The sequence below is a fragment of the Crotalus tigris genome, unplaced genomic scaffold, assembly GCF_016545835.1.
Source record: "Crotalus tigris isolate CLP2741 ecotype Arizona unplaced genomic scaffold, ASM1654583v1 scf7180000021465.51407817327:1047546, whole genome shotgun sequence".
Lineage (NCBI taxonomy): Eukaryota > Metazoa > Chordata > Lepidosauria > Squamata > Viperidae > Crotalus > Crotalus tigris.
The window spans coordinates 857,085-882,424 of record NW_024098522.1 but is presented as its reverse complement, the minus strand read 5'-3'; the positions used below and the strand labels follow the sequence as shown (position 1 = coordinate 882,424).

Genomic DNA, 25,340 nt, shown 5'->3' with positions numbered 1-25,340 from the left:
CAAGATAGCAGTCAAATAACCCTGGGACATTGCAATTATCATAAATACATGTTGGTTACTAACATCCAAAGCGTGATCATGTAGTCGTAGGGATGCTGAGACGGTTGTAAGTGTGAGGACCAGTTATAAGTCATTTTTTTCAGTGCCATTGTTACTTCACAGGGTCACAGAACAAATGCTTGCAAACCTGTATTCTTTCAGCCTAGACTGAGATGGCCAAAATGCCATATCCTACTTTTTAGTCCCAGAGGTGCTTTTTCCAAAAGGCAACTGGACTTCTCCCCTCCCCTAAAAAGTTTTTGAAGCAGCTTCTTAGATAAGAAGCGAAACTTAAGAAAAGAAAAGAAAAAAAAAAACCAAGAAAGTCCAATTGCCTTTTGGAAAAAGCACCTATGGGACAACCGTGATCTGAATGATTGAGAATCTCCATATCCTCCTTTTTAATCTTTTTTTTCTCCTGGCTTCTATGTGACTGATAGTATGATGATGTCACTAAAGCAAGCACAACTAAAATTTACGGCCTGTTTTTTTTTTTCCCCATATGGAGAAGGAACAGTCTGAATGAGGTTGTGATGAGTAATATGCCTTCCACCAGCTCAACTACCAACAACTGCTGGATAAATACATAGTAGAATTCTATTTTAATCAGGAAGCGCTGATATACAAGAGACACAAGAGTAGAACCTGTCTATTCAAGGGACAATCCATTCTGTGTAGTACAATCCATCCTCATTTCATTGTACTACAGAAGCTTTGAGGACAATGTCTATAGCAGTGGTTCTCAACCTTTTTAATGCCGCGACCCCCAACCAGTTGTAAGTCGAGGACTACTCAACCGGTCGTAAGTCGAGGACTACCCAACCAGTCGTAAGTCGAGGACTTTCCCTTCCCGGGAGCGCCGTGCATGCGTGGTGCCGCCCCCTGCGCCGGCCGAGGAGTATGGCAAGGGGCAGCGACGGCGCAGGGCGACCACCGGCTGGGCCACCAGCTGGCCCAGCCCAAGGGAGGTAAGGCACCTGCCGGGCCCCACGCACACCAGCAACCCTCCCTGCACCCGCCGGCCTCTCATCTCCCACCCCGGCCCTCTTTTACTTACATTTTTAGTAGTTGCTCAGCAGGGAGGGGTGGAAACTTCCAGACAGCTTGCCTTCACTGCAGACAACTTGAAGCACCGTTTGCAGAATTGGACTTTTGGCGGGCTCAGCAGGGCAGAGACAGCCTGGACAATTCCTATTGGCTTTTGAAAGCCAATAGAATTAGACTCTATTCAAGAGAGTCTATTCTATTGGCTTTCAAAAGCCAATAGAATAAAAAGGGGCACAGCTAAGGAAAAGGGGGGAAAAATGACGGACTGCATTGAATGGCGACCCCAATGAAATGGTCGTTCGACCCCAAATGGCGTCGCGACCCACAGGTTGAGAACCGCTGCTCTATAGAGATTCTCAGTCATCCTGGTCACGGTTGTCCCCCAAAGGTGATTTTTTCAAAAGGAACTGGACTTTTCCCTTGGGAGACATTTCGCTTCTCATCCAAGATGCTTCTTCAATTCTGACAGAAGGGTGGAGAATGGAAGGATTTATATTCCTTGCAGTTAACAAGTAGGCTGGCTTGGTCGCTCAACAGCGAGACACTGGTGAAGCGGGCACAGTAGCGCCTGCATTTTCTGCATCGCATGAGAAAAGCATATCTTCCTTCTCTTATCCTTACCACTTTCTACAGGGGGACATTCGAGAGCATCCTGTCATACGGCATCACAGTCTGGTTTGTAGGCATCACTGGTTTAGACAGAAAGGCGGTGCAGAAAGTGGTGAGGACGGCCGAAAAGATCATTGGCAGTTCGCTCCCTCCCATCCAGGAAATAGCACAGAAGCGTTGCTTGAAAAGGGTCTGCAAGATTATCTGGGACACTACACATCCTCTACACAACCTGTTTTCCTTGTTCCCTTCTGGGAGGAGGGGGCTTCGTAGTATCCGTAGCAGAACATCCAGATTCAGCCATAGTTTCATTCTATACAGCATTAAACGTGTGAACTCTCAAGCTTCCTCCTTCCGTTATATATTTAAGATGGACACTGTTTAATATGTTTAATATTCATTTGTTACGTATATGTAGGGGTGTGAGTCCATACATATGTTGTATATAGTATGTTTAGGTGTGTGTTTCATTTTGGGAGCGTGCAACTAACTTTCATTTTTGATGTGTGCCGTTGCGCCCACAGTAAAAAATGACAAAGGTTATCTTATCTTATCATTTTATCTTATCTTATCTTATCTTATCTTATCTTAAAAGAGTGCTAACAACCAGATGACTGCAAAGAATAAAAATCCTTCCATTCTCCACCCTTCTGTCAGAACTGAAGAAGCTTCTTGGATGAGAAGCAAAATGTCTTCAAGAAAAAACAAAACAAAGAAAGCCCAGTTGCCTTTCAAAACAGCACCTGTGGGACTTTGAGGATAGTGTTTCCCAATGCATTAGACCAGGGCTTTTCAACCTTTTCACCCATTGTACCACTTTTAGGATAAGGCAACATCCAAGTACCACTAGTCGCCTAGCAAGGTGTCAAAAACTTGATAACCCCCCCCCAAAAAAAAGAAGGAAAAAAACTGATAAAAGTACAGGTAGTCCTTGACTTACAACAGTTCACTTAGTGACTATTCCAAGTTACAATGGCACTGAAAAAAGTGCCCCCCAAGGCACATCCAAGCAAGACACCTGCCTGCCCACCCGGCCGCGCTCTTCCTCCTATCCGAGGTTTTCATTGTTGTGAGCATTTCTGTTGAGGATTGGCAGTGGGGGTGGGGTGGGGGTGTTTGGTTTTTATTCCCACCATCTGTTGGGTGATTGCAGCAGGTTTTGGTCACTTTACATGACCCTGGGACACTGTGACCTTCATAAATATGAATCAGTTGCCAAGCATCTGAATGTAAATCACAAGACCCTGGAGTTGCTGCAACATTCTAGCTGATTGGCGCTTCTTCTGCACTCAGCAAATGCACCAGGATCAGCGCCGAGCTCCAGCTGGAGCCTGGCACTGATCCTGGCGCTTCCACTGAGCCCTGACAGTCCCGAAGAAGCGCTGATCCTGGTGCTTCCGCTGAGTCCTGACAGCCCTGCAGCTCCAGCCATCTCTCAGGCTTGTGCGGTGCTGCCACCGGTTCAGCTTATTCCCCTCCCCTGCTACTTTTCTAGGATGGTCGCGTACCACCTGCCAGGTGCCAATGTACCACAGGTGGTACCTGAACTACTGGTTGAAAAGCCCTGCATTAGACAAGAACCGTTATTCCAAGCTAGCACAACTAACAATGGTGTAGAGGCAGAGTCCACTCCTTCTGATGAGCCACAAATTATTGATTTATTGCCGGGCTTATAGGTCATTCCAACTGGGAATAATTCTTGAGCAGCATTCACCCAAATCTCAATAAATTGCAACATAACAACAACAAAAACGCAATTCAATATGGTTTACTCCACCCGTATACAGCAGCATTGGGTTTAAAGAAAGCTATTCCAAAGAGATGATGTCCTTCAATGGCAAAGGCCTACATAAGGCAGCAGGAAATTTCCTAACTGTTTCAAGGAACAAGCCGGTTTATTGCCACTAAGCTGTCACAGGGAAGCAGGCTTCTAACAACAATGATTTATCTGCTGTTGTAGTACAGCACAGTATGTTCTTCCGAGGCCACGGGCTGTTCACCAAACAAAAGATTGCTCAACTAGCAAAATTAAAGGATTAGGTGCTCCTGGAGATAAACTGCTAAACAAATATAGGCCCAATGTTCCACCAGAGGGATGAGATGGATCCCATCAAACCAGCTCCTCGGAAGAGTCTTCTGCAGTTTTGACAAACCAAAGTGGTCGAACGAGGCGACGAACGTTACCTGATTGGGCTGAATTCTGGGCACGTACACTTTCCACATCTGAGCTTCCCTAGAGATTGCCATCTCTAGGAGGATGGACAACCTCTGATTCTCCAAGGGTCCCAAAAACTTCATGGTACCCCTTGGGTCGGCCTGCCACCCAACTGGATACAGCTACCTGCAAATGAAGGAGAGCACAAAACAATCAATGAGCGATGTGAAAAGTAGCACATATTGCACACCAGCGTTTTTTTTTTCCCCAATTTTTTTTTTTTTTGAGCTTCATTTCCAATCTGCAACATCTTGTTTTGCCCCCAGCAAACTACTCTGGGATTCCACCAGAGGGAAGGACGAGAAACAAGGGTTGGAAGCTGATCAAAGAGAGAAGCAACCTGGATTTAAGGCGAAACTTCCTGACAGTCGGGACAATCAACCAGTAGAACAGCTTATCCCCAGAAATCGCAGGCACTCCATCGCTGGAGGTTTTTAAGGAGAGGTTGGACAGTCACCTGTCTGAGATGGTTATAGGTCAGTGGTGGCGAACCTATGGCATGGGTGCCAGAGGCGGCACTCAGAGCCCTCTCTGTGGGCATGCGTGCCGTTGCCCCAGTCCTAGGCCTTCAGGTGGGTTTTATAAAACCTTTACGCTTTAGGCCTCCGCTGCCGTGTGCAAAAAAAAAAAAAAGGTTTAATCAATCAGTCAATTTCAACTTCTTGCGGGAAAAAAAAGATCTTGCAAAGTTGGAATTGATTGATTGCCACACACCCCCAATGGGCTACACCCAGTCAATGGGCCACACCCAGTCAATGGGCCACATCCAACCAATGGGCCACACCCACCCGGCACCCGACGATGCATAAGTGGGTTTTGGGTTGCAGTTTGGGCACTCGGCCTCTAAAAGGTTTGCCATCACTGGTATAGGTTCTCCTGCTTAAGCCGGGGGCTAGACTAGAAGATCTCCAAGGTCCCTTCCAGCTGTATTCTATTCTAATTCCCTGCTCCCATAATCACTTTCTTCTGATTTGCTCCCTCAATGGCTTATCCAAGGTTCCTCAATGAGATTGGAAATGGCAGGTAAGCTTCTCCGAAGGGCCAAGTAACCAAAGTCCCTGTAAAATCCAAGCACAGAAGACTAGTGGGTATAAAGCAGGGGTCCTCAACACCCAGTCCATGGCCCAATATTGTTGGGAATGGGGCCCTGCAAGCGTCAGGCAAAGCTCAATTTGCAGAAGCAGCCAACGCATGAGCAAAACCAGCCCCTATATGAGTGTTTCTCAACCTTGACAATTTTAAGGCATGTGGACTTCAACTCCCAGAATTCCACAGCCAACAATGCCTTAAAATTGTCAAGGTTGAGAAACACTGCCCTATATAAATATAAAGGACTAGTAAAACAAGCTACTTAAGGCTATCTGAAGAGTCAAGATAGGTCTCTCTTCCAATCACAATCCCTACAGATCCCCAACTTATTATTCAGACCAGATGCATTCGCCTCCACAAGTACTCCCCGACTTCCAATTATTCATTTAGTGACCATTCAAAGTTACAACGGCACTGGAAAAGGCAACTTACGACCGATTTTCACACTTACAAGCTTTGCACCATCGCCATGGTCATGTGATCAACATTCGGACAGGGTCCAAATTTGCGGTGTCCCAGGGTTATGTGATCAACTGGGAAGTCAGGTTCACTTTAACAATTGTTAGTACAGTGGTTCTCAACCTGTGGGTCGAACGACCATTTCACGGGGGTCGCCAAACAACGCAGTCCACCATTTTTTCCCCTTTTCCTTAGCTGTGCTACTCCCTTTTATTCCATTGGCTTTTGAAAGCCAGTAGAATAGACTTTCTTGAATAGAGTCTAATTCTATGGGCTTTCAAAAGCCAATAGGAATTGTCCAGGCTGTCTCTGCCCTGCTGAGCCCGCCAAAAGTCCCATTCTGCAAACGGTGCTGCACCAGTTGAGTCGTCCTCGACTTACGACCGGTTGGGGGTCGCGGCATTAAAAAGGTTGAGAACCACTGTGTTAGTAACATAACCGTTGCAGTGATTCACTTAACGACGGTGGCAAGAAAGGTTGTAAAAGGGGGCAAAATTCACTGAACAGCTACCTTGCTTAGCAACGGAACTTCTGGGCCCAATTGTCGAGGACTGTCTGTATTCCTCTGTAACTGCAAACCTTGCTAAAAACTTCCGAGGCTACTACAAGGCCATGGGAAAGAATCTGAAGCTTGTAATTTCTGCTGCCAAATGTTGAAAACTGAAACCCATCAGCCTGGAAGCTGGCCACCTTCTCGTTGGTCAAGCTGCTGACAAAGTCCGACCCCTGACAGATTTAATCTAGATGGCTTCACTTTTCCTGCTTGTTTACAAGCAACCGTTCTACCATGAAAGTTGGCAACGAAAGCAAAAACTGTTCCAAAACCGTTTTTTTTTAAAAAAAAAAAAATCAACATCAACAACTTGTAATGAAATTTTCTGAAAAACAGCCAATTCCATATTTTCAGAGCAACTTAAAAAACTGGAGAGCTTACAGGCCGAAGGCTTTGATGAAAAGAATATTGCAGGCAAGGTTATTGGTTGGACAATATTGGAAGAAAGATTCTTTGCCTACTATAGAAGAATGGTTGCTTAAAGCAGTGTTTCTCAACCTTGACAATTTTAAGGCATGTGGACTTCAACTCCCAGAATTCCACAGCCAGCAATGCTGGCTGTGGAATTCTGGGAGTTGAAGTCCACGTGCCTTAAAATTGTCAAGGTTGAGAAACACTGGCTTAAAGTTTCTAACTTAGCAGAAATGGCTAAAATTTCTGCTTCTTTGAAGGATCATTCACAAGAAAGATACATCTCGGTGTGGAGAAGATGGATAAATTTTGTATAGAATAAATATGGGATTAGAAAGTATTATTTAGTTTTTGAATAATTTAAAGCTTAAAGTGGGGATTATTTATATTGTTATTTATGTTTTCGCTTGAAATTTTTCTTTTGAATTTGAGTTAAAGTGTTCTAGGGGTTTTATTATTTGTATAGTTGGATAAGCTTAGCTAGAATTTGTTTGCTTATTTTTTTTAACCCTGTAATCAGCTCTGGGAAGTGAGGGGGGGAGGGTTAGGGTTGGGGGGAGGTAGGGGGGGGATATTGTATTGTATTAAAAATTTGTATAAATAAATAAATCAATCAATCAATAAAAAAAAGAATATTGCAAAGTTATCTCCAACTTATTATCTTAAGGGGCGACTGTTTAATAAAAGATCCTATTTCCAAAGTCAACTTTGTTTTGCAAATGTCGTGTCCTGTCTCCGTGACCTCAGCGCTTGTTTGGGGAAGGCTGTTCCACATTCTTTTCAAAGAGTTGAAGGTTTGGGAACACCATATCCACATCTGATCTTGAAGGAAGAGCAGCTGACTTCCAATAAAAGGTTAACAAGTAATATAATAGGAAGACCACAGCTGGAATACTGCCACCAGTTTTGGTCACATTACAAAGAAGATGTTGGGACTTTGGAAAAAGTGCAGAAAAGCACAACTAAGATGATTAAAGGCCTAGAGCAGTGGTTCTCAACCTTTTTAATGCCGTGACCCAACCGGTCGTAAGTCGAGGACTACTCAACCGGTCGTAAGTCGAGGACTTTCCCTGCCCTGGAGTGCCGCACATGCGTGGTGCCGCCCCCTGCGCCGGCAAGGGGCAGCGACAGCGCAGGGCGACCACCGGCTGGGCCACCAGCTGGCCCAGCCCAAGGGAGGTAAGGTAGCCGCCGGGCCCCACGCGCGCCAGCAACCCTCCCTGCACCCGCCGGCCTCCCACCCCTAGCCCTCTTTTACTTACATTTTTAGTAGTTGCTCAGCAGGGAGGGGTGGAAACTTCCAGACAGCTCACCTTCGCTGCAGACAACTTGCAGCACCATTTGCAGAATGGGACTTTTGGCGGGCTCAGCAGGGCAGAGACAGCCTGGACAATTCCTATTGGCTTTTGAAAGCCAATAGAATTAGACTCTATTCAAGAGAGTCTATTCTATTGGCTTTCAAAAGCCAACAGAATAAAAGGGAGTAGCACAGCTAAGGAAAAGAGGAAAAAATGGCGGATTGCGTTGTTTGGCGACCCCCGTGAAATGGTCTTTCGACCCCAAATGGGGTCGCAACCCACAGGTTGAGAACCTCTGGCCTAGAGTCTAAGACATATGAAGAATAATTGCAGGAACTGGGGTATGGCTAGTCTAGAGAAAAGAAGAACTACAGGTGACATGATAGCAGTATTCCAGTATTTGAGGGGCTGCCGCAAAGACGAGGGGGTCAACTTATTTTCCAAAGCACCAGAAGGCAAGACAAGACACAATGGATGGAAACTAATCAAGGAGGGAAGCAACCTGGAATTAAGGAGAAACTTCCTAACAGTGAGGAGAATTAACCAGCAGCTTGACTTTGGACGTTGTAGGTGCTTCATCAGTGGAGGTTTTCAAAAAGAGACTGGACAGCCACCTGTCTGAAATGGTATAGGTCAGGGGTAGGCAACCTTGGCTCTTTTGTGACTCATGGACTTCAACTCCCAGAATTCCTGAGCCAGCATGGCTCAGCTTGGAAACCTCTCCCTTTCCCCTCAGCATGGCTGGCTCAGGAATTCTGGGAGTTGAAGTCCACAGAGTCATAAAAGAGCCAAGGTTGCCTACTCCTGGTATAAGGTCTTCTGCTTGAGCAGGGGGCTGGACTAGAAGACCTTCAACGTCCCTTCCAGCTCTATTCTGATTCTGAGTTTCATTTGGTCCACTTACCTTGAAATTCTGTAAACTGTCAAGGTCCATGTTACAGACAAATCAATAAGCGTACATTTGTTGAGGTGCCCGTTCTTTCCCTACTTCCATCCTGGTTATGTATCCTCTTGCTACTGTTCCGGTCAGAAGTAATCAGAAGTCAGTGAGGAAGTAACTTTGGGTGATGCAAGTAGAGACAGGAGTGAGAAACTAAGTGACTCACAGGGGGAAAAACCCCATGAGTGTCACAAAGTCTATCCACTGATAGTCCATCTCAACACGGGGCCCTCCAGATGGAGACTTTAACACCCATAATCCTTAACCAGGATGCAGACTTTTTTTTTTCAAGCTTTAATTTTTAAACCTGAAACATGTACGACTTTATGACAATTGAGCCCCAAAATTTCTGTTGCTAAGTGAGACAGGTGTTAAGTGAGTTTTGTCCCATTTTACAATCTTTTTCTTGAGACAGTTGTTAAATGAATCACTGCAGTTGCTAAGTTAGGAGCACAGTTATTAAGTAAATCTGGCTTCCCCCACTGACTTTGTCAGAAGGTTCAAAAGGGGGGGGTCACATGACCCTGGTCATAAATATGAACCAGTTGCCAAGTGTCTGACTTTTGATCATGTGACCATGGGGAGGCTGCAAATGTTTGTAAGGGTGAAAAACGGTTGAAAGTCACTTTTTTCAATGATGTTGTAACTTCCAATGGTCACTAAACGACTACCTGTTTATGTGTTCATTTATATTAGAATTGTTTTAACCCAGCAAGCCTGTTTGGGGACTTTTCAAAAACAGAAAGGCAGCATGTAAATTCAATAATATTTTTTAAAAAATATAAAGAGCTGGGGTTTATCTTGAATGCCTAAAATGACTTGGGCCCAGATTACGGGAGAGAATTCCTTCTTCAATATAAACCCAAGCTAAAAAATTCCAAACGTAGATGGTACGGCAATGTTCATTAACAAAGATCTTACTCCGTTAAAAACATGGAAAGCCATAACAATTGCCTAGCCCAAAGGTAGGCAACCTTGGCTCTTTTATGACTCGTGGACTTCAACTCCCAGAATTCCTGAGCCAGCATTGCTCAGCTTGGAAACCTCTCCCTTTCCCCTCAGCATGGCTGACTCAGGAATTCTGGGAGTTGAAGTCCACAAGTCATAAAAGAGCCAAGGTTGCCTACCCCTGCCCTAGACACTACTCAATATATACAGTGGTACCTCAGTACTCACTGTTATTTGATTCTGGGAGGCACGATAAGTACCAAAAACTATGAATACCAAATAAGTATTTCCCATAAGGCATAACAGAGTGAGTCACAAGGCAGCTGACATCAACAAGTTCTAGCTTGTACCAAACAAACAATGAGTAACAGGACAAAATGTTTGTGTCAAAATGCGTTGAGTACTAAATTCGATGAGTTTCAAAGCAGCTGAATACCAAGGTACCACTGTTAAGTAGATACCAACTTTCATCAGATTTAAGAAGTCGTTTCCATGGCTTCAAAATAAAAAGTGGGGAGGCCGGAAATATGTTTCTTTTTCAGCCCTAAAACTTGTGAGAAATTGTGACTAGGTGTGAAGATCTAGACCAAACCTTTGTTCAGCTACTCCAGACCCCTGGAAAAGCAGTTCACGGAGGAAGATGGAAGCCTATAAAAGATCTTCCTGAGTTTCTTGGATGCAAAGGTCCAGCTGAGTAGGACTATGCAAGATAAGAGGTCCTCTCCCAAAGCAAGGTGAGGAGGAGGAGCTTTGGTTGAAGATTTCAGATGTCCTAACTTAACTTGGAGAAGAACAAGGTGTGACTTCTGAAGAACCTTACACAATTGATTCTCAGTTTAGAACAGAGGACAAACAAGAACTATCTGCAAAGGCCACATCAGGAAGTATCTTGAGCGTCCTAATAAAACGTACCACGGTGAGAATTGGACAACTGTTTTGGTCAGTTGGTCATATTCCGTTTCCATACCATTCTGTTCTCCTTCATTCTGGGTGTTCCAGTATTTTTCCATTGTTCAGAGATCACCAAGAACTGAGACTTTGGTAAATTTTCCTTGGGATTACAGTCTGATCATTTTTCACTATTCTGAACTCTACCAAGGTTTCCTTATCAAGGGCGAACAGGAAGAAGTCCTCTCTCTGATGCATTGCGTTTCCTAATTTTTTACAAAGAGCAGCATTTGTTCTGAGTAGATGGTGCATCTTTGGCTGGAACGGAAAAGATCTGTTCCAGTGACAAAAGGTTTAACAACACATCCACACCTGCTTGTTATGAGGACAAACTTTGAACAACACTGAAGACACGGGAGCCATCATATCTGATGGGGAAACTTAAGTTTGGAAAATGACGATAGGAAGGTTGTTAATTGTGAACACATAATCTAGAGAGCTGCAACCGTTGAAAATAGATCCTCACACTTATGACCATCGCAGCATCCCCTGGCCATCAAAATTCAGGCACTTGACAGCTGGCATCCATCTAGCTAACCAGCTATCTATAGTTTTATGCTGCTCATTTCAGTGATGCAGTGAGTCTGGGCAACTTACAATAAAAAGATAAGGCGACGCAAACGCTAAGACACCATTGGCAGTGTGATCACCGAATTGGAAGGGACCTTAGAGGTTCTCTAGTCCAACCCTGACACCAAAGGCATTAAGAGAAATAGAAACTTTAAAAAAACCCAAGAGGTTGGATGACATAGCGCTGGGGGTCTTCTCTCTATCCCGCCAGCCCCCCCCCCAGGTAGCACGCCCTTATTTTAAGTTACTTTTTTCAATGCCGCTGTAACTTTGAACAGTCACTAAATACAGCTGGGGCCCTGGAGAATGCCTCAAATCTGTTCATTGTTTTTAAAGGTTTTACAGCACCCCTGTAAAAAAAAATGCTATCATGCTGTAATTGCAGCAACAACCAGGGAAATAACGAAGGAAATTGTTAAGCACCCGACTGGAGTCTCCTCGCACTGACTGTATTTAATATGATTAAATTCTAAATGTTACGGAGGCAAATAGGCCATTCCTTGTAAAGGACAGACTCCTCGGCTGTTTTTGCATCCAAGCAGGAGAATTTGCAGCATGTAGTCCAAAAAGTCAAGATGGCGGCCGCAACCATGTGATCAACCGGATTTTGAAGTATATCAGGAATGGATGTAATATTGGCAAAGGCACCATAGGCAGTGTGATCACAGTATTATAGAACTGGAGGAGACCTTAGGGGTCTTCTAGTCCAGCAACCCACAACCTTTTGAGCATCAGGGACCGGTTCCGTGGAGAGACATTTGTCCGCGGACTGGAAGGGGCGTGGTTTCGTGTGCTGCCTGCATCCCACAGATGGGGCTTCGCTTGTTTGTGCGGACCAGCTTCTAGCATGCCGTGGACTGTTGCTGGTCCATGGACCAGGGATTGGGACCCCTGTTCTAGTCCAACCCAATATCCAGGTCAGAAATCATAGAATGCAGAAGAGAACAACAAAGATGATTAGGGGACTGGAGGCTAAAACATATGATGAAAGACTGCAGGAATAATATCTGAAAAATACGGCTTGAAACTTAACTCCTCAAAAACCAAGATCATGGTCATCAGCAAACAACCCATTAATTTACCACCAATAAATTCAGAAAGAATACCATTGAAAGGATCACGCACCTTGGTTCTAATTTACATGAAAACTGGGATATGACCACTGAAGTAAAGAGAAGGATAGAGAAAGCTCGAACAGCATTCTTCAAAATGAAAAAGGTCTTCTGCAGTCACAACATAAGCCTAAGACTGAAAATCAGGCTTGTCAGATGCTATATTTTTCCTCTCCTGCCCTATGGAGTAGAGAGTTGGTCTCTGACAGAAGGCCACCTGAAGAGACTAGAAACATTTGAAATGTGGATTTACAGGCGGCTGTTACGTATAAGCTGGGTTGACAAGATCAGATGAGGAGTTGATAAGCTGCCTGGGAAAGCCAGAACAATTAAAAAACGAAATTTAGAATATTTCGGACCTGTGATGCGACACCCAGAAAAATAAGGCATACTCCATTTAATCCTCCAGGGAAAGATTGAAGGCAAATGAGGTCCAGGCAGAAGAAGAACATCATAGTTTCAAAATAAAAGGAACTGGTTTGGACAAAACTCAGCAGCGCTTTTTCGTGCAGCTGCTGATAAAAACAGGATCGCCAACATGATCACCAATGTCTCATTTCAAAGTGATTTGGGGCAGCTTACAGCATTAACTTCACCATTTTCTTTATTTAAATTATTTCAAGTCTTTTAAGGTTATTATGTTCCAGAATTTTTGTATTTCCTGCCGCATTAATGATTTATTTGAATTTCATATTTTCTGTAGCTCACTCAAACACAAAAGACTGTGGGTGGATTGCCAGGCATTTAGAAGATTAAAATCAAGAATGGAAATAAGTGAGATTTAGGTTCTTTTAAAGAATGTTAAAAAGAAATCATTCCTCCTGCCAAGATGGAACCCCCCACCATAAAGCTAGAAGCTTAAAGGCCTAGTGCAGGGGTGGGCAACCTTGGCTCTTTTATGACTTGTGGACTTCAACTCCCAGAATTCCTAAGCCAGCTTTGCTGGCTGAGGAATTCTGGGAGTTGAAGTCCATTAGTCATAAAAAGAGCCAAGGTTGCCTACCCCTGGCCTAGTGAAAGATCTCTCTCTGAAATCTTCTAAAAATCTATTATTATATATATATATATATATAAAAAATAGCTAGTATTTGTTAAATTGGTAAAATCAAAAGTCAAGGCTTTAATTTTATTCTCTATTTTACTGAAGAAAGTTGGAAGTCAATGCTGTTTTTTTTCCTTTCCCCCTGCACCCAGATCTTTCTTCCTCCTTTCTTCCCCACTCCCATTCTCCTATCGTCTTTATTTTCATTTGTATTTTATATAGCGATCATTTTAATAAAAGTCTTAATAAAAAAAAGAAATAAAAGTCACGAAGAGGAGCTTCATTGATCTCTGGAGAAACCTGATGCCACTATTCAGCCTGGGCCCAAAGAGGCTTCAGATAGGGTCACCGCTCCCACCCAAATATAAATATAAATGTTGAGATAATTTTTTTAAAAAAACAAAACCAAAACATGCTTATTAAATTTAAAGCAAAACAAATCTAACTTCACCCACTTTACTGCAATGCAATGTCACGGCAGCCTTGTGAATAAGGAAGCAATTGTTTAGATTGGCTCATAAAATGTAGATTTCTGCCATTTGCTGAGATGACTCACTCCTTACAGCCTTGCTATAAAGGGCATCTCTTTAAGATGCTGTGGAGTTGCTTCTCAATTAGTAAGCAATTCCAAAACTTTTGCATTCCCCAGGATTGACATTTAAGGCTTAATCTGACAGCCAATCTGTGGTTACAGCATGTTTTCTCAACCCTGGCAAATTTAAGATAAGACTTCAACTCCCAGAATTCCCCCAGCCAATATTGGGTTTAAAGCAAGGCTCTTCAAACTTGGCTCTTTTATGACTTGTGGAGTTCGACTCCCAGAATTCCACTGCCAGGCACGCCTGGCTGAGGAATTCTGGGAATTGAAGTCCACAAGTCATAAAAGTTTGAACAAGGCCCTTAGGGGTTCGAGCCCGAAACCGGACGCTGTAAATCACAACATGCCTGTGGACACAGAGGTTGTCCTCAACTGAGGACAATTGAGCTCAATATTTCTGCTGCTCAGAAAGACGGTTGTTAAGTGAGTTTCGTTCCATTGTACAACCTTCTTTGCCAGAGTTGTTAAGGCAGACATGTCGAACACAAGGCCCGGGGGCTGGATGCAGCCCGTGAAGTGGTTTCATGTGGCCCGCGAAGCCATCCTGGAAACACCCAGGCCAGCCGGAAGCTAATGTACAATTTTGTGGTGGCCATCTATGCTGAAACGCATTCAGCCTTAGCTCCATAAGCCCCCCACCCCCACCCCTGCATGGCCTAAGAGGAACAGTGAGGCTCCTCCAGTGGGCCATGCTTTGGCACTTGCCCTGGTCCCACCCCCTTCTTCCAGAGACCCTCAGATCTATCCCATTCCTGCCCAGGCCCCCACAGGCACCCTTGACGGGAACAGTGTAAAGCTGGCCACACCCACCCAGTAGGCCACACTCACTCCATCCACGCCCACCCAGTAGGCTGCATCCACCTGGCCCTGAGGATAACCGGAATGGTGATGCGGCCCTCAATGAAATTGAGTTTGACACCCCTGTGTTAAGGGAATGACTGCAAATGCGAAGTGAATCCGGCTTCCCCATTGACTTGGCTTGTCAGAAGGTAGCCAAAGGTCATCACATGACTACGGGACGCTGCAACCATCACAAATACGAGTCATTTGCCAAGCGTCTGAATTTTGTTCACGTGACCACGGGGATGCTGCAACGGTCGCAAGTCTGAAAAATGGTTATAAGTCACTTTTTTTCAGCGCTGTTGTAACTCTGAACGGTCACTAAATTAATCCCTGTTAAGTTGGGGACTACCTGTATACCAGTCTAGTATCTGATTTTCGTACATGACAACTAATACGTGGCAATGAAATCATGAATTACTCCCGGCATTTGAAAGAGAATAGTTGACATAATTCTTCTTGTCTGGGATATTAGGAAAGATTTCTCAAGAATAAAAGCAATTGACAGTGGAACCAATGACCCAAAAGCTTATGGATTACCCTGCACCGGTAATCTTGAAACACAGGTTGGACAACCGTCTGTTTATATTGCTTAAATCTGGATTCTTAATGCTGATCATTGGTTGAACTTGATCTGAATGGACCCCTTCAGCTCCTAGCACTAACTCCGATCCTTGGACCATTTAGCTTTTTATTGGTCACTATTTCGACTAGTAAAAACCAAAAGCAACCTAGAACTAAGGAAAAACTTCCTGATAGTTAGAACAATTAACCAGTGGAACAACCTGCCTCCAGAAGCGGTGAATGCTCCAACACTGGAAGTTTTTAAGAAGAGACTGGACAGCCATTTGTCCAAAATGGTATAGGGCAGTGGTTCTCAACCTTTCTAATGCCGCGACCCCATAATACAGTTCCCCATGTTGTGGTGACCCCGAACCACTTATACATCACCGGGTGCCAGGGGCGTGGCCAAAGAAAAGGGGGGAAAAATGGCGGACAGCCTTGTTTGGCGACCCCCGTGAAATGGTCGTTCGACCCCAAATGGGGTCCCGACCCACAGGTTGAGAACCACTGGTATAGGGCTTCCTGCCTGAGCAGGAGGTTGAACTAGATGACCTCCAAGGTCCCTTCCAACTTTACTACTGGGTCTATGATTAACTGGAACACACACACACACACATGCAAAATAAAACTGCTACATGACTTTGAACAGAATGCAATCAATGACATCGGCAGGTACTCCTCAAGATACGACCGTAATGGAGCCTGCCCATTACGATCTCATGTCACAATGCCTGTTAAATGAAGCATCTCCCTTAATGATCTCCCCATATCTGCTCCGGCCAATGAATCATTAAATGAACACAGGGATCGTTAAGCAAAGCAAAGGGTGCCTCAGGGCTGGGGTAAGCCTCCAAGGCCTCCCCCATCCTATGAGACAACCCATGCTCCACTCGCTTCCTGGAACATGGGTCCCAAGTAGCTTCTGGAAGGGTCTGTTGTAACTTTGAACAGTCGCTAGGTGATCAGTCATAAAGTGAGGACTACCTGAACCAGAAAAGGCTGGGGGAAATTTGAGAGATCCGGCGTTTTAATCACATTTCTGGGATGGATGTGAATGTGATGCTAAACACAGAGCTGCCAGTGGGGAAATAAAAAACAAAATCCTCACCCACACAAAATATTAACGTTCACTCAGAGATTTATGCCATCATTTCCTTGAGCCAATAATGGCCGTGGAGAAGGAGGAAAAATGTTCAGTGTGCCTAAGTGTTATGTGAGGAGGCTGCATAAAATACTCTCCACAAGGGCTGCAATTCTGAAGAACAAGCCCTACAGCTCGGATTATAGCTAATTCTGCTCTTTTTGCATAGCACCTCTTTCTTCCACTAGTTTCGTCTTCAATCTCTTCCTCCTTTGTCTTAAGTTTAGAGCAGGGGTAGGCAACCTTGGCTTTTTTATGACTCGTGGACTTCAACTCCCAGAATTCCTGAACCAGCATGGCTCAGCTTGGAAACTCTCCCTTTCCCCTCAGCATGGCTGGCTCAGGAATTCTGGGAATTGAAGTCCATGAGTCACAAAAGAGCCCAGGTTGCCTACCCCTGGTTTAGATGATGCCACCTAATGACACTGAACCTTGGAAGAATCAGGATAGACAAAAGAAAACATGTTTTTTTTTACACAATGTGTAAACTAAAACACTGGTATTTGCAACCATGAGCTGTGGCCACAACCAGAATGGTTGGCTTCAAAACAGAGTTCAATCAGTCAATCAATCAGAATAGACAGGGAAGGGACCTTGGAGGTCTTCTAGTCCAACCCCTTGCTCAAGCAGGAGACCGTAGATCAGGGGTCTTCAAACCTGGCCCTTTATGATTGGTGGATTTCAACTCCCAGAATTCCTCAGCCAGCGTGCCTGGCTGAGGAATTCTGGGAGTTGAAGTCCACCAGTCATAAAAGGGCCAAGTTTGAAGACCCCTGCCCTAGATTATTCCGGACAAATGGTGGTCCAGTCTCTTCTTAAAAGTCTCTAACGGCCATTAAGCAACCAGTCATAAGTCAAGAACTATCTGTACATACCTGGGAATACTATTCTTCCTTAGAGCTCTATCTCTAACTAATAAATAAATTAATAAACTAATCAAAGAGAGATTCAACCTAAAACTAAGAAAAAATTTCCTGACAGTGAGAACAATTAATCAGGGGAACGGCTTTGCCTTCAGAAGTTGTGGTGCTCTATCACAGGAGGCTTTTAAGACGAGACCGGACAGGGACTTGTCAGAAATGGTATAGGGCAGGGGTCTTCAAACTTGGCCCTTTCATGACTCGTAGACTTCAACTCCCAGAATTCCTCAGGCAGGCACACTGGCTGAGGAATTCTGGGAGTTGAAGTCCACAAATCATAAAAGGGCCAAGCTTGAAGACCCCTAGTGTAGGGTCTCCTGCCTGAGCACAGGGTTGGACTAGAAGACCTCCAAGGTCCCTTCCAACTCTGTTATTTTATTATCTGGTATCAACCCACTATAGGCGCCATAGGGAAGATGGTCAGGAAGCCTCTTCCACTGCCATAGATACCAAGACTAGAAATTATGGGTATAGCTTCCAGCTATCTAGTTTTTATTTAACGTTTTCTGAATGTAAGAGATATCCAATACAGGGAAGCTGTGAGTTCTCAATCTCTGGAGATCCTTAAGGTAAAACTAGACATCACCTCTCAAGAACAAACTAACTGGCTTTTTGCAGACTGCGGAGAGTTGGACTAAATCAGTGATTCTCAACCTTTCTAATGCCGCGACCCCATAATACAGTTCCCCATGTTGTGGTGACCCCCAACCACTTATAAATCACCGGGTCCCAGGGGCGTGGCCATAGAAAAGGGGGAAAAATGGCGGACAGCCTTGTTTGGCGACCCCCGTGAAATGGTCGTTCAACCCCAAATGGGGTCCCGACCCACAGGTTGAGAACCACTGGACTAAATGCTCCTTGAGGTTTCTACCAACTGGACAATTCTGTGATTCTGTGAAAGGACGTAATCCTGATCAGAAAATACAACTGCCATCTTCTGGAGTTCCAACATGGCCACGAGGATGCTTCATTGGCAAGATAAATAAAACTCTTCCTTGTATCCTTAAGATCTGATATTGAAAGGAACACAAATTAGGTTGTCATTAACTTTTGTTAGAGGCATAATATTTTAAGCAGATTTCTATGAAAAGCCACATAGAAGTGTCTTCAACTAAAACTCAAACTTCCAAATGGTTTCAAAATAAAACCCAAATACATGCATTGATCTGCAGGTCGCACTGTATGCTGATTCACATCTGCCCAGCAACCAGCAGGGAACTGGGTTTACATTTAGATTAGAATAATTATCATACAGATCTATCATCCATAACTCAGCACCACAGGCCATTTTCTTGAAGACTGAATTGTACTGTTTTGCTACTTAGCAAATTCGAGGAAAGCAGAGGAGCGTTAGGTGGAGATACAAATGCAGATTGGTCTGGCCTTCATTTATCCCTTAATAGTTCAGCAAATATTTAACATGGGATTGGAAAATTCCCAGACATCATTCAGGTTACCCTGGTTACAACATACTTGGCCATAATAGCAAGCTCCAGGGTCCACAGGACCATATTTTCCAAGCAATGTTGACCTCTCTACCACTAGTACAAAATTATTAGTGGTCCTCCATTTTGCTGGCACTAGGGTTAGCCACAAATCCTGATTTTTTTTGCAATAGCATCAATGCTATGGAATCATCTGCCCGTTTATATCCTCATCTGCTCTTATTTTGTTAGGCATTGTGGGAAGTCAGCCCCCCAGAGAAGGATCTTGAAGAGGCAGAAAAGCATACCCAGTTTTCCTTGATAGCCCCAGGTCTCCCTCCCCCAAGCAGAAGCCAGCTCTGTACAAATGCAGATGTAAACCATCAGGAAGATTGAAGCTAGGAGATTAAGAAGACAAAGACACCTAAAATCTGCATATCTCACCCAAACTCTGTTATTAGCCCCAGCATCAGGGAAGCAGGATATGACCTTTGGGACATAATAGGATTAACCCATCGTCATCAGAATACCAGAAAAGCACTCTGACTCAGGTCAAAATTCATGCCACAGGAACAGGAAACAACTCCAAACAAAAGGCTCCAGAGGGTATAAAACCCACTCCCTACATGTGCTCTCCCCTCTTTTCTTCTGGAGTCATCTTTTTGTCTGGCTCTCCTCTTCAATAAACTGCAACCTTCTTTCTAAAGCAGTCACTATGTTGTTTATCCCCGGCTTGGACTGAACCACGATGAAGACATTTCTTCCAACAGCATCAAAAAAATTCTCAAAACCTGGGCCAATGCAGAGGCCAAGATGGTCTTCATTGATCCAAAGGATATTACAAGCAATAAAGAGACGCTTATCAGCTAGAAGGGAAGCTCTGCTATGGAAACCTATCTGGCATATGAAGAAGCCCAGAATAAGACTGAAAAGTGAAATTTAAAATTTTATGTAATGGATTAAAGGCAATTTAGAATTTATGGATTGATTTAAGGACTAAGACTATGAGCTAGATGTAAGAGAAGTGGGTGACTAATGGAAGATATATGTTAAATTGACTAAGAATGTACTTTTTGGATTGATAGGTTTATCTATATGAAAATTATTATTTCTAATAAGAGAAAAAGGGGTGATTAATGGAATATATATATTAAATTGATTAAGAATATGTGTTTTTTAGAACAGGTTTACTTGTAAGAAAATTATTATGTAATGTTAAGTTAATCTAATAAGATGATCTGTTTGTTTGATAACATGGATGTTATTAGTTATGACAATTAATTGGATGAAATTTGAATTCTGTCTAATGGATTGAAATGGTTTAAGATCTGATTTTTTCTGTCAGTTTAAAGAGATTGATTGATGGATGGTTTAGATAAGTATAGGATAGATTAATATTTTATTTTAAATATTAGTGGAAGAAGAAATAAATAAGATTTATGATAAAATTAAGGAACTAGAACATATTTGGAAGGGATACCCAAATTGATGATGTTTGTATTTAAAGTTAATTTGATTATGGTAGTGTAAATTTATAAAGCTTTAAAAACAGGTTTAGGCTGAATAAATTTAAGCTAGAATTGGACTATTTTAAATAAATCATGTCACTTAAGGGAAAAAGAGAGGGAATACTTGATGTATTGATTGAATTATGTATATATGTTTTGTTTCTGGATATTTGACTACCCTAACACCACTTTGTCTTAAAAATAAAAAAACAATAAAATTTGTTTTTTTTAAAAAAAAAATTCCTCAAAACCTAATGCTTTAAGAGGGCTTCTGAATTACAGATGTCACCACTTGCTTGGGTGGTCTATTGACATTGTTTTACAATTTCTTTCCTGTCATTTTATTTGGGACAATTATTTATTCTTATGTAATTTTGCTTGCACTACTGATATTTTATCATTCTGATTATAACCCTTTGAGAATCTCTTGGCTGCGGCAAGTGAAAAATTGCCAGAATGAATAAGTAAGTAAATGTTTGGAAAGATTAAGTATTTTTGTTCTCATCTAGGTTTACAGCTTCCTAGCAAATGGTCAAAGGATAATCCTTCAGGATATATTTTCATACTTGGCAATATATCCAGAGACAGGGAATCTTTTAAGTTTTTCTTTTCTCCTCTCACTTTACATATATCTATATTTGAGGGAGGGAGGGAGGGAGGGAGGGAGGGAGGAAGGGTACTGCAGAGCTACAGGGATGTTTTCTCTCCAAGATTAAACAATGAAACACCATATACTTTATCTTGAAAATAGCAAACGCTAATGCCAAAAAATATAATTCTTTCAGAACTGCTGAAAACCAGAAAGAACATGGAGAAAGAAGAATTTGAGAATAACAATCTTGGAACAAACCTAACAAAGCAAAGATCTCTTTGCTCCCTAGCCTACAGGTTGCAGACTGCTGTAGTGAGACACAGCAGGAGGTATTTCAGGTTGAACAGAGAGAGAACAGGCTGAACAATATTTCTGCCTGATTTCACAGACACCTTCACAGCCAGAACTTCTAAACTGATACTAAAGAATTGGGAGTGTTACTACATAGGTAGTCCTTGACTTACAACAGTTTGTTCAGAGACCGTTCAAAGTTCATTTTTATCCTGTGACTGTAGGATGCCGCAACGATCGTAAGTGTGAGAAAAGATCATCAGTCATTTTTTGGTGCCATTGTAACATCAAACAACCACTAAATGAATGGTTGTAAGTTGAGGACTACTTATACAAATCACACACTCTCTTGCAACCCACTTTTCTTCTCTTGCTCCACACAAATTATTCAGCAGTTTTGATCATATTGCACAGTTTGTTTCGATGCTCCCAGTCACTGGGAGGAATGTGAAATTTTGCTGACTTCTAAGTTTCCTCACCAAATACTAGTACGTTGTCACCAACCATGTGTATGAGATTTCAACAGTCATTTTCAAGTAATTTCTTCTATGTTAACTCAGAAAGCTCAGATTGCCCAAGGAGCTGCTAATACAGTTCTGCAGAGGAATTAATGAGTCTGTCATTTGTACCTCAATAACTGTCTGGTTTGGCACAGCAACCAAACAGGACAGATACAGATTTCAAAGGATAGTCAGGATTGCAGAAAAGGTAACTGCAACCAGCCTGCCTTCCACTGAGGACCTATATACTGCACGAACCAGAAAGAGGGCTGAGAAAAGAGCTATAGACCCCTCAATCTTGGAATATAATCTGTTTGAACTGCTCCCCTCAGGACCTAGTCATTATAGGGTATTGAATGCCAAAACAACTAGACACAAAAATACGGTAGTTCTTCCCCCCTTGGCATCACTCTGCTGAACACCTAATTCCCACAACACTGTCTTAGGCCTAAGAAATTTACCAATGTAGTAGGTTGTATTGCTACTATCCATCTTCCACTTTTCTCATCCTTCCTACTATCTTCTCCTATTGGTATCTTATATTTATCACATGTTGTTTGTATCATGATTAATTATTGTAAATATGGTTAATAATCTATGGCCTATCATTTTGTTGTTGTAGGTAGGTGAGATGTGCTAGAGCAGGGGTAGGCAACCTTGGCTCTTTTATGACTTGTGGACTTCACCTCCCAGAATTCCTGAGCCAACCATGCTGAGGGGAAAGGGAGAGGTTTCCAAGCTGAGCCATGCTGGCTCAGGAATTCTGGGAGTTGAAGTCCATGAGTCATAAAAGAGCCAAGGTTGCCTACCCCTGTGCTAAATTCCTTATGTGTACAATCACACTAGGCCAGGGGTCTTCAAACTTGGCCTTTTTATGACTTGTGGACTTCAACTCCCAGAATTCCTCAGCCAGGCATGCTGCCTGAAGAATTCTGGGAGTTGAAGTCCACAAGTCATAAAAGGGCCAAATTTGAAGACCCCTGCACTAGGCCAATAAAGAATTCAATTCAATAAGTGCCATAAAAACTTTGGGAGGGGGGAAGTTGCTAGTGAATCCAGAGGGACAGAGAATTTTTATTCGATGTACGATGTTACATGATTTGGGGCATTTTTCTACTCTTGTGAGGAACACACCACTCTCAAAAGTAATGTGTCTGTGCCAGCTCTTTTCTCCACTGTGAAGTTTGCAAGAATTGGCGCAATTGGTTCTCAGGATAAAACCTTCAGGGCAAACTTTCATTTGCTCTTCCCTCTCCTTGAACTCCACACAAATAAACAAGTACATCACATTAAATAATCATTTGGCATCCGATGATCAGTTTTGGCAACAAGGCCTCAAGCCCAGTCAGGATTTTCTTTTTTCTTTTAGTTAATATTTGGCCTAGGCTTATGCATGTCACTCAACACCAGTGCAATAAGATCTCTCGCCTGGTTGGCCCAGATCCATGTAGATTGTGGTCACTGGCATGTCCAGCCCCTGACACACCCCTCTCGGCCTGCCCACTTGTGCCACAAACTGTATCAAACTTCTATCACAGGGCATTTTCAAGTAGGAGTGGCCCCGATTTGCAAAACCGTCCTTTGCCCCACTGTTGATCAAAAAGTTTAAGGTTTTGGAAACCACCGTGGTGGCCTTGCAAAAGTTGGTCTCGTTTTGCAGGGGAGGGAGGGAGGCAAACCAAAACCACCATTTAACCATGGTTCGGACCTCCCGGGTAATTGCTGCAACGGGGGCGCAAATGCAGCTCTGAACATTTGCAAGATTGTGATAGCCCGTGACGTCACAGAAACAAAAAGAGACAAGAGAGAAAGACGCGCTGGACGTAAACAAGGAACCTGAATCTCAGCAGCAGCAGGACAGGGTTTAAAATAAAATTCAAATAGGCTTATTTGAATTTTTGTTCTCCCGCACAACTCTACAGAAAGCTTTCAGATGGTCTTGATGCAAAAAGGACTCCAGCTCATCGCAGGCAGCCAAACTTGAGTATGCAATTTTTTAAAAAAAAAAAAAAAAATTCGAGAGAAACGACCCAACTGTCCTCTTTGCAATCATCTTTGCACCGTTACAAGACCCGTGTGCAAGTCGGGGCTCTGCTTTCCTCGCCCCCCCCCCCCAAAACAAGATCGCCGAAATTCCCAGGGCCCGTCGTCGCCTTCCTGTTTCCCACCGTGCAAACAGCAATATCCAGATAATAGCCACCTTTTGCAACCCTCCCGCCGACCGTTTCTATGGCAAAGCTCGGTGCTTGCACACACAATAGGACGTTCCCCGGGTCCCCGCATGCATTATGTAAACAACAACATCACAAGGAGAGCTTTAGCACCAGCCTTGCTTAAAAGTGCATCCCCGCCCCCCAAAAAAGCCCCGAAGCAACCGGGCATGGGGAAAGCTGTGTGCATTTTGCTATTTCCTTCTTCCAGAAAAAGGACGGTTTATTTCGTGCAAAATAAAAGCCACGGCCCTGCAGGAAGGCTTCCAACCCCTAAGGGGGTTCCGAAATTGAACGGCGGCATAGATGCAGCAACGGTTTGCAAACGGCCTCTATGCGCGTCCGAATGCTAAGGGGGCAAATAAAGGCCCAAACCAGAAAGTGCATTTAAGGCTCAGAATGTCAAGACTGAGCAATTGCAAAAGACGCGTCCCCGGATTGCATTTCGGCAGAACAAAAACATCCTATACTATTACAGTCATCTGCAAAAACTAAACCAAACCAAGCCAAACCGGGATTGATTTTCTTTTTTAAACAAATGCCCCTATGGGTAACGAAGCAATACAAAGGAAGTTACGCGGCAGAAAAGCCAACAACGACCCGCTTTACGCGAATTGTTTCGGAGAGCTCCAACTTGGAACCCAAAAAAAAAGTCCCAATACAACAGCCTTTTTGTATGCCCAGCAATGCTCACCTTCTCCCCTGCAAAGCTGTAAAAATCTCCGCTGCAACCGGCCGGCATTCGGTCCATTAAAAAAGCATGATCGTGGCTCCCACCAAGGCCGAAGCTGGCTTGTTTCTTTGTTAGTTTCTTGCTTGCTCCATCTTAGAGACGGGGGAAAGAGAGGAGGCGGAGGCGGCGGCCGGGCTCATTTCGCCATGGGGTGCGTGGAAGGGGGCCGCTTAGTTGTCGTTTGGGCGGGTGGAGGGAGTTAAGGATCGCGATTTCTTTTGGGGGGGGTTGGGAAAGACGAAGTGGGGGAGGGGGTCCCCCCGGCCGAATTGCAAAGCAGCGGCTCTTCCTAGGCTTGCAATTGCAGCTCCCGCCGCCTCCGCCGCCGCTGCTGCTGCCTGGGAGCGCGAACAAAGTGGGAGCAAAAAGAAAAAAGGGGGAGAAAAAAAAGAGGGGAGGGGAAAAAGGGGTGGAAAGCAAAAAAAAAAAAAGTGACAGAGAGAGCGGAGCGCAGAGCAAGCCGCTTCCCGGGGGGGAGCAGGGGAAGGAAAGAAGAGCCGGCAGCGGGCGGCTCAGCCTCCTCCCCCCGCCGGGAGCTCTTGCTGCTGCTCCTCCTCCTCCTGCGCGCCGAGCGAGCGGGGGAGGGGAGAGGAAAGCTGGCGAGTAGCCGAGAGGCGGGAGCGCGCGCGTCTACGTACTTTCCTATCCGGCCGCCTGGAGGAGGCGCGCGGCCACGAGCCAAAGCTCCCGCACTGCACCGCGCCGCACCGCACCAGCCCTCGCTTGGTTTTTGGGGCGC

The 25,340-nt window shown here is 44.0% G+C and overlaps 1 protein-coding gene across 2 annotated transcripts in view; it reads right to left on the bottom strand.

The window, feature by feature from the left end:
• CCNI (cyclin I) overlaps window positions 1-25,093 on the bottom strand; it is a 47,700-nt gene extending 22,607 nt beyond the window's left edge. For both annotated transcript variants that reach the window (XM_039318709.1, XM_039318710.1), the window contains exons 1-2: window positions 24,563-25,093; window positions 3,880-4,036 (exon numbers count right to left, since the gene is read on the bottom strand). In XM_039318709.1, the coding sequence (XP_039174643.1) occupies window positions 3,880-3,993 (114 nt within the window). In that variant the 5' untranslated portion in view covers window positions 3,994-4,036; window positions 24,563-25,093. The remainder of the gene's footprint in view (window positions 1-3,879; window positions 4,037-24,562) is intronic.
• Between the last annotated feature and the right edge of the window lie 247 nt (window positions 25,094-25,340).